The sequence below is a fragment of the Malurus melanocephalus genome, unplaced genomic scaffold (genome assembly GCF_030028575.1).
Source record: "Malurus melanocephalus ecotype Western Australia unplaced genomic scaffold, MMel_1.1 scaffold_958, whole genome shotgun sequence".
In the NCBI taxonomy this organism is placed as follows: domain Eukaryota; kingdom Metazoa; phylum Chordata; class Aves; order Passeriformes; family Maluridae; genus Malurus; species Malurus melanocephalus.
In genome coordinates, this window is record NW_026624190.1 from 1 (window position 1) to 9,651 (window position 9,651).

Genomic DNA, 9,651 nt, shown 5'->3' on the forward strand with positions numbered 1-9,651 from the left:
CACCTATTCCTTGTAAAAATCCCCCATAACTGATAAAGGGGAACTTACAAAACACACCCCAATTTTGAGCTGTTTTATATAAATATTAATACCCATGCTAAGGTCGCTTTTGCAATCCCACCAATATACTTGACTCTGAAAAATAAACTCTGTGCTAACGAGGCCAGGTTTGCTAATTGGATGCAGATCAAGGGCCATGAGCAGACTCCACAACAGCCATCCACAGCAACTTCAAAAAAGGAAAAAAATTTAGGGGACTGCTTTAAAAGTAAGTAATTTCCATCAACCTCCACGTCCAAATTCACAGATGTAATTTAGCTTGAGAGGCTTTGGGTAAACATGGAGATACGCTCCAATTCTTGAGGAAATTGCTAACATTTTCCTCGGAATTTTAAAAGAATACTGCAAAATACATACATTTGGCTATTATTACCCTCAGGTAGTTTACTTTAAAATACTTTTCGCATAACATTCTGTTAAATTGAGCCAGGCCAAATCAAATAATAACAATTAGTGYGTCTGCACTTCTGCTCTTCTGTGGTGGGGTGGGAATTTTGCTAATAATACCACATACTTTTGGATGCAGAGGGAGGGACTGAGTCATGTTTTTTAAATACCAGTGAAAATCCCACCGTATTACGTGGGATTTACTTCCTTCCTGCACGCCGCTCCTACCCTTGCCTACCRGGAGAGCTGCATAGCTCACTGCTGAGCCAGGCCCACAATGTTCAAAACTGGCTAAAAGTGACCTGGATTTGTTGGGCAGCCCTGATGCTGCTCAGGGCTCCATGGTGGAATGTGTTCTGGATACTGAGCAGCCGTGGCCTTTCCCCTTGCTCCCTGGGGATGGAAAGCACAGCCCCAGCAGCTTCCTCCCAGCTGACTGATCCCACCACGGGGTACCTGGGAGTATCTCCATTTGTGGAACTTGATGCTGCTGGGCTGAGGCAGGGAGGGCACAATCCTCTGCAGGTGACTCAGGATTAACTGCTGCACCTCTGCAGGGTCTGAGTCCAGATGCTCACTCCCAAAGGTCACCGTCGTGTGGACCACGACCGAGGGCCCAATTKCAGGAGACTCTGGAAGAAAGAAAGCAAGAGGAGAGGTGCTTTTGGAGGATTGCTCATTAATACCTGCCCTCCCCACAATTGTGCTTCCAGCCCAGGAGTCAGAAGAACAAAAAAAATCTGTGGAACCACCCTGCTCTTCCAGGTGGGAAAAGAGCACATGGAATAACAACACAAGTTGTTCACAAAAACAACACAAGTCAAGGGGGACAATCTCTGCCAACAGCCTGGCCTTGGAACTTCCAGGGATCCAGGGGCAGCCTCAGCTTCTCTGGGCARCCTGTGCCAGGGCCTCACAAGCCTCACTGCTAAAAAAATCAGGTGGGCAGCAAATGTGGACAGAGCTTGAAGAATTTTGTGTCTTCCTGTCCTTCCCCACTGTAAGCCAAGGGAGCTTGATTAGAGTCACTTCCCAGTGCACTTATTTGTGTGCTCAGTAAATCCTCACCAGAACCAGTCTGCGTCAGAGTCACAGAACTTTGGGAGGGAGGGAGGAATCTCTGGAGGCCTCTGGTCCAACCTCCTGCTCCAAAGTGGGGCCAGCTCCCAAGACAGATTGTTTGCTACAATTGTTGGAGTGCTCAGGGATCACCCAAGGGTTACAACCTGGTCGCCAGAAGAGAACTGTCTATGGGTGTGATGGGCACACATCTCCCACAGGAATGTCCTCCTCCTTAGGGGAACAGCAGCAAATGTTTTTCTCACATTCCTGCCCAAAACCTGGAGTCATAACAGATCCCAATAAAAAATGAGATGCAATCGTTTCCTGACCCTCAGGATTTTCAATCTTCTTGGGGAGATGTGTTTTGCCATCTGAACCCTGTTCTGGTTCTGTGTAGCATGAGGGGAAGGGAAAAAGGGCTTTTGCCACCCCAAGCAAAGCCTGGAAGAAGGAAATGCTGCTGGGTGAGCGTGGAGGGCAGCAGAGAAGCTGGACAYCTCCGGCCAGGCTGGAACCACATTCCTGCTCCCCAGGAGGGATCACCAGGCTGCTGAAAGAGAAGTCAATGTGCAGGCCTCATAAAACCATCTAAAAGCTAAAAAAAGAGCACTGATTAACTTTACTACACCTAGGAAGCAAGAGAGTTGGAGGTGCACATTTGAAATGCCGTGCTGCTGTTTGGAAGGAGGGTCAGCGAGCTTCCCATTTATCCTCAGAAGTTCCTGTGGTTCCTAAGGTCCCATATTCTCCCTGGAATAAAACCTACTCTATCTGACAAGGCACATTTGGGAAGAGTCATGGAAAGAATGGCACTAACTTTTTTATATTCAGAAACTCAGCATTTCATTAGCCTCATCAACGGTTTCTGATTGTTTTTCTAAAAGGCAGGCAGGGCTGGCAGGGGATTACAACGCAACTGGCTGCATAACGAGGCAAAAACTCAAACAGTTCTTTGACTCTTCCATCTCCCTAAAAATTCTTATTTTTAGGAAGGAAAGGAATCTATATTTTAAAATCAAAGAGGATGCTCAGGAATTATACTGATCCTGAAAACCAGTAAGGCRGATCTTCCCTTTACATTACATAACCCCGCAATACTCCCGAAGCAAAAGAAAGGAACCACTTCCACTTTTATGTGTCATCTATCTTTAGTCCTCCTGGAATGCAGAGAGATGCAAAGACTGCGGTATTCCAGAAATAATTTATACCGGAGAATTCCCAGTGTCCCCCCGACCCGGTATGAATATGGATGGGGTGTTTGAGGCAGCCAATCCCACAAAGTGTTTAATATTCATGCACACCACCCAGGAATTCGGCACACGCTTCCTGTGGGCTCTGCMTTACGTAACAGCAGCTCTGCAGGCAGAGAGGGGGTTCTACCACCAGCAGCTGGGATCCTGGGCTGATGGGAAAAGCCTTCCCTCCCGGAGGCTCCTGATGACACCGGGAATTGGTGGCWTCAGAGGAACTGCTCCACGCAAGCCATCCCACGGCGTGATGGATTAGAGCAGCCTGGCTTGAATTCCACTGGAGAAACGTGAGTGGGATGGCTCTGCTTGGCTGACTCACAGCAGGGATTGCCACATCCCAGACGAGTGACAAGGACAGTCTGGATTTCCACAAAGARGGCCTTGGACTGCCTGCTTTAGGGAGATGTGGTATTTGTGAGACCCACAGAAGAAAGCTCACATAATCACAGAACCACAGAATCACAGAATCAAAGATCACCCCGTTCCAAACCTCCTGCAGGAAACAACCATCAGCTACAGCTATTTTCTTTGGACCTCTACTGTCCCGTACTGTTTAGTAAAAAATTTGAAGGGGCAGTGAGAATGAGATAACCTCCATCAATCGTGGGCACATCAGGTGAAGAAACACTGGAAAAAGCGACGGCTGTAGGGAATGATGTCCTTGAAGATCTCAGCTGCCTCACCCAGCAGTTCTGCCTTCTTCTCTGAATGTTTACTTTCTGGCTGTCACCATCCTCTTCTTCAGATGAATCCTAGCCAATCAAGGTTGAAGAATGAAAGAACAGGCAGAATGATGGGTGAGGTGGAGTTAAAAGGGCCAGCMAAATGCTGCTGTGCCTACCCCTGGAATGTTGTGGAGGGCAGTCAGAAGCACGAGAAGAAAAATGCAGATGCAAAATACTCACATATGTGTTAAAACAAGTAYAAAGGAACTTTTTATTCAAGTGCTTTGGTCACAGGACTTCACATGTAAATGAATTTCCACACTCAGCCTCCCTTGCTGGTCCTGTCTCCTAGGAAGGGACACATGCAATTTGTTCTTCTTGGAAAAATTTGCTCATACAAACAGAASTCTCCCCCAGTTCAAGGGCAATTTCAGTGAGGAAGGGATGTGTCAACACTGATGTTCTGGTACTTTCTACGGATTTGTTAACAATGTGCCCCAATAATGCGCTCTGCACTGGGTTAAACTGCATCTGGAGACAGCAGAGCTGTTTGATAATTCCATTCTAGTGCTGTATTTGTTGTTCTTGGTGCTGGGGCTTCGAGACCACATGTGCAGCAGATAGGTGGGGGGAGCAGGAGTGAATTTCTCCTCAACACTGATAATGATCATATCAGTAGGTGCTATTAACTATCAGGTATTTTTCCTTGGACACAACAATGGCAGCAGAATCTCAGATGTGAGGAAATCTCTGTCAGTAGCACGGACAGTAACCCAGTACAGAATGAAAAGATCACTCTGTAGCTGGCATTCCTCACACCCTTTTTTTACATATTCATTGTAAGTCCCTGCTGGAGAAAGCACATCAGGGTGGATGCCACCTCACTTTGGCCATCCTTCTGTTTTGCTTTCACTGTTTTCAGATCAGTGGGCTAAATTCTTTGGCAAAACAACCAATTTGTGCTTCAACTGAGGGATGGAGAATCTCTCCTACAAGGAAAGGCTGAGAGAGCTGGGGGTGTTCAGCCTGAAGAAAGGAAGGCTCTGGGGAGACCTCAGAGCCTCTTCCAGGGCCTGAAGGGGATCCAGGAGAGCTGGAGAAGGACTTGGGACAAGGGTTGGAAGGACAGAACACAGGGAATGGGGTCACACTGCCAGAGGGCAGGGATGGATGGGATATTGGGAAGGAATTTTTCCCTGGGAGGGTGGGGAAGGTGCCCGGAGAAGCTGTGGCTGCCCCTGGATCCCTGGAGGTGCCCCAGGCCAGGCTGGACAGGTGGAAGCTGGGTGGAACTTTGGGTCTTTAAGGTCCTTTCCAGCCYAAACCATCCTGGGATTCCATGACTCAGATTAGTCTGGTTTTTCTCGAGCTGTTCTATGCCCCCACTCTCCTGTCACACGAAATACATTCCATAAATAAAACACACACTTCCTTCAGCTGCAGAAAGACAGGAGAAGGGGCTGTCTCGGGGGATATTCCCCAAGCTTTACTGAGCACATGCAGCCATACCAGGGACTCTTCCTGGYGATAAAAACACCCTAGCTAACTCTGAGCTGGGCTGAGCATTCCCACTCATTCCCAGTCTCAAGGAAGGAGCSATGGGACACAAACTGGCCAGTGTGTGCATCAGTTTTTAAACTAAGGAACTCCAGCTCTGCCTTGAAACAGCAACATYTTGGGGTCTGCAACCCCCTGACACAGGTTTCAGAGTTTCACAGAGGCAGAAACACCAACCACGTGCTGGGGGCTGACTTTCTGCCCTGCTCTGCTCCACACTGCGGGGTTTGCAACAGGACAAACCCGACATCCAGTTCAACGTTCAGAAGGGCAACACTCAATYAAACAGCATTTCTGGTGATGGACACCCCGCATTGTGGCTGCCTTTGGGGGAAGAATGGGAGCACTGACCTATATTGCGCTTCTGGTTATCGATGGAGATGAAGCGGATGCAGGGATTATCGGCCACGTAGCAGGCGGCCCAGGGGACAGCCAGCCCTGTCCCAGCCTCGTAGAACAGACCCAGGGCATAGCGGGATGAGTAGCTCACACATTCCAGCTGCTGCTTTTGGCTTTCGTTAATTACTGTGAAAAGGAAAAAAAAAATTATAAAATAAAAAAGGAAAAAAAAAATCAGACAATCCCTCTCCCCTCAGAACATTAAATATGGGAATGCTGCAGTTAAGCTGATTATTCCTTCCTGAAAATGACCAGACTGCTAAAACCAGGAATTGAATATTAAGCCTAGTGCTTTGTAATGTTTTTTTTTCTGGGACACCTCTTCATGAAGTTTTAATGGTGCGTTATGCAGAGTGTGTCCTCTGCACCCAACCCTCCCCCAGCTGCTGGGGCTCATCTCTCAGCCCTTCCTCAGCTGCCTCTGACTCAAAACTCTGATGCCTTCAGTGACTTTTTTTTTTCAAATCTTTTCTTGATTTTTTGCAAATCTTTTCTTAAATAGCAATAAAATGCTTGGGTTGCCTCAAGGACATCAAGTAAATGGTTGTACAGCTCAACAAATACTAAAATGAAATCACGTATCAACAAAATGAACCTAGAGACTCAGGAATCTCTGGGGAAAAGAGCCCTGCCAAGGTCTCTGACCCCCTCAGCCACAGAGGGTCAGGCTAAGGGACCACAGTGGGCACCTGGTGCCACCTCCCTGCCCCAGCAGRGCCATCCCAGAGCTCAGGGCACAGGAATGTGCCCACACAGCTCCCCTAAATGGTCTCCCCCACCAGCCTGACCTAATGCCCAACACAGCAGTGCCAGATTCCACCTCAAACCCCATCAGAAACCGACCTTGGAACATCCCCAAGGAAAAATCCCAGAAAAAAATGTGGYGAGTTTGCTCCCATATTTTCCCCCCAAATGTGCTGGGGAACAGAGAAACAGGGAGAGCAGAAAGGAGCACTGACCAACCCATGARACCTGGGGAGAGAAAAGGAACACAGCCCCTGGCTGCCCTGGAGGGAAGGATGCCAGCAGGAGAGCACCTCCACACCCCTCCCTCCCTGCTGGAAATGTTCCCTGGCCCAAGTTCAGATCCCAAAATTTAAAGTGTGTTCATTCAATCACTGTTGTGCATTCACTAACTGATTTCCTTCACTACTGCTTGAGTTCTTAAAAAAAAAAAAAAAACCCAAACTAAAAAATCTGTGGTTCATTGGGTTCTAAGCAGCTGCACATTCACCAGACCGAGGAAGTTTTTAGTGCTTGAGAAGACAGGCAAGAAAGTGACGTCAAATTTGAAATCCAGCAACCAAAAAAAGCTGAGCTATAGGCAAAAACAAAGCTAAGGGTTGTAAGATTGAGGTCCTTCCCCTGCCCCATCCATTACGCATTTCAGCAAGGCCAACAAGTTGATCTAAGGACATGGAGAGAGCCTTCATTTTGAATTTCCATACTTTTATTGGTTTAAATGAAAACCAGACTGTTGTTTTAACGCTGCGTATGAAACCACAAAACAACTATTAACTTTTCCCCTTCCAACAAAAACGGTTAAGATGATTTTAATAACATTTTGGAAAAAAAAAGAACCCCAGCCTTTAGTTTTCAGAACACAGAGCTGCCCAGCACACAGCCATAGTGATATTTTAAAAGCGACGCACGAAGACGTGAAAATCTTGTATTTTCCACTGCAAGGCTCAGCCACAGCTGCGCTGCGAGTGCCACTGAAGTTAAGTGTCCCCTGGAGATTCCATCACATCAAAGCAAGGGGCCTGCACACTTCATTTGCTGTCYCTGCAGACACTGACAGCAGAGTGCGTTACTTATCTCTAACACCCCATAAATACAGCCAGGGCCTTTCATCTGCCGTGCCAGCGCTCCAATGTCACCTCGGTGCCTCTCTGGGAAGGAGGGGACCCAGGGATGCCATCAGGGCCAGCGGGACAGAGGAGAGCCAAGGCTGAGCTGGCAGGCTGGGAGCACGGGCACCAGGCCATGCAGGCATCCAGGAGGGAGCCCAACCTCCCCTCAGAGCCAGCAGGAAAAACAAACCCAGCTGCTCCGGCGGCCAAGAGCCCACTGGGGTGATCCAGGTTTAATCCTGGACTTTTAGACTTTGCCAGAAAGTACAGGAGGAGATTGCAATGTCATGGAATCCCAGACTGGTKTGGGTTGGAAGGGACCTCAAAGCCTTCCCCTCAGTGCCACCCCTGCCATGKCAGGGACACCTCCCACTGTCCCAGGCTGCTCCCAGCCCCAATGTCCAGCCTGGCCTTGGGCACTGCCAGGGATCCAGGGGCAGCCACAGCTTCTCTGGGCACCCTGTGCCAGGGCCTGCCCACCCTCCCAGGGAACAATTCCCAATTCCCAAATTCCCATCTAATTCCACTCTCTGTCAGTTTGGAGACACGTCTCTCTGCAGAGAGGCACTGCAGGACCCCTCACCACCAGCTCGTGGCTCCAGCAAGGGCTGGGCTCCCCAGTGCCCTTGTGGGCAAGCAGAGATGGGGCAGAGGCACCGTGGCCAGTCCGGTGACTGAAGCACAAGGTGACCCCACCCTGTCCCATGTCTCTGCCACTGCAGCTCACAGGCGCAGGGAGAAACCACGGGGGAAACCAGACACGACGATGTGAGACCTATTTMAAACAACACTTGCTCTGGAAAGTTTCACTGCGGCTAATTCAGGGCTTCTAAAAGTCCATGAGGCTCCTCTCACCGTGAAGTCACCACATGATGTCAGAGCTCAGCTGGGACGCCTGCACCCATCCAGCTCTGCACAAATTTGGGCAAAGAAATGGAGATCCTGGCTTGAAAGACTCCCAGGGAYGAGAGGGAAAACCTTTCCTTTGTTTCAGCAGCCAGTGGCACAGGGGATGCAGCATCCTGAAAGTCAGCAGCTCCAAAAGCAGACCCCAAACAGCCAGAACAAGCTCGTGCTTTAGGGCACAACAGCCACTGCCTGATGTGGGCCAAATTCCCAATGAAGGGATGGCCAGGGTGACTGTGAACCTACAGAAAAACAGACACGACCAGCCACCAAAGCAGGAAGGAAAAAAACCCTTCAGCAGTACTTTGAAGGCATGAAAGTGCCACTAAACCTGAAAAATATGAGGCGGCTGGGCTTCTTATTTCAAGAGAAGGTTGCTCTTTTTAGTCTTAGCTACTTTTACTGTAAATTCCTTATTCTAATAATTCAGCMGCTTTAGCTTTGGTGGGAACAGTGTTAGAGCCTGGTTGAGTTTTGTGGCTTTGCCACTGCCCAGCAAGGGTTGCCTCAGCTTTCAGAATCCTCCACCTTCTTCATTTCTTCTCATAATTTATTTCTGTGACCACTTGCCTCTCTCACAGCTCTGCCCTGAACAACCTCACCAYGCCCCAAAAAGGCTCTGTGATTTCCTCAGACTCCTCTGCTCAAGGTTTCACTCACAGCAAACCTGCACCCCTCACTCAGACATTGCTGGTGACARGGGACCTGCAGCACCCAGTGACCACTACAGCTCTAAAAGCTAAAAAGGAAACTGTGGTTCAACGGCCACAGAGATATTTTCAGCTCAGGTATCGAGTTAAGGCATCTCAAGAGATTCACCCAGCACAATGGGCAGCTCAGATAACATCTGGAGGGGTGGTTTCTGCTCCCAGCCGCCACAGCTCTGCTCGGGAGGTGACTCAGGTTGGCACATTATCRTSACCTWCACATGAARGGATGGCCACCAGGCTGGCAGAGCMCTGTCCCAGCRCTCTCCTGAGCTCTCCAGCTGCGTGGGGACAAGGGACAGACCCGCAGGCCACCCCCCTGGGCAGGATGACCATGCCACTGGCACAGTGCCACCACGCTGACCGCTTCCAGATGCGGCCGTTCCCGCTGCTGCTGGGCGTAGGAGGAGCAGAGGTTATGAGAAAGGCTTCGTTTGAAGTCCAGCTTCCTCAGCAAACAGCTCAGAAGTGGTTTTTTTTTTAAAAAAAAAAGGCAGCCACGGCTGTGCCTGCTCTGGAATGCTCACTGAGCACAGTTATCCGCTGGGATATTCCATTTATATTCCATTGATATTGCTGGGRCAATCCTGCTGGGATCCCACACAGCGCTCACCTCCGTGGGGGTGCAACCACAAGGACTGAAATCCACTTCAAATCACTGCAGCCCTTGGCACAAAGCTGCCCTGTCCAAAGCCTGGGGCACAGGAAGGAAAGGCGTATTTAGAAATGTAGATGGTGAAGGGGGAAAGAGATGCCGGGCAGAAAAAGGCAGCACAAATWAGTTTTTTATGAAGTTTATGATTTT

General features: G+C 49.2%; 1 protein-coding gene across 2 annotated transcripts in view; it reads right to left on the bottom strand.

Annotated features, from left to right (window-relative positions):
* Window positions 1-18: 18 nt before the first annotated feature.
* RNLS (renalase, FAD dependent amine oxidase) overlaps window positions 19-9,651 on the bottom strand; it is a 41,925-nt gene continuing 32,292 nt past the window's right edge. Inside the window, exons 4-5 of one of the 2 annotated variants that reach the window (XM_057386375.1) lie at window positions 5,333-5,506; window positions 26-1,079 (exon numbers count right to left, since the gene is read on the bottom strand). In XM_057386375.1, the coding sequence (XP_057242358.1) occupies window positions 739-1,079; window positions 5,333-5,506 (515 nt within the window). In that variant the 3' untranslated portion in view covers window positions 26-738. Of the gene's footprint in view, window positions 1,080-5,332; window positions 5,507-9,651 lie in introns of both variants that reach the window. The other variant, XM_057386376.1, reaches the window with a different exon arrangement.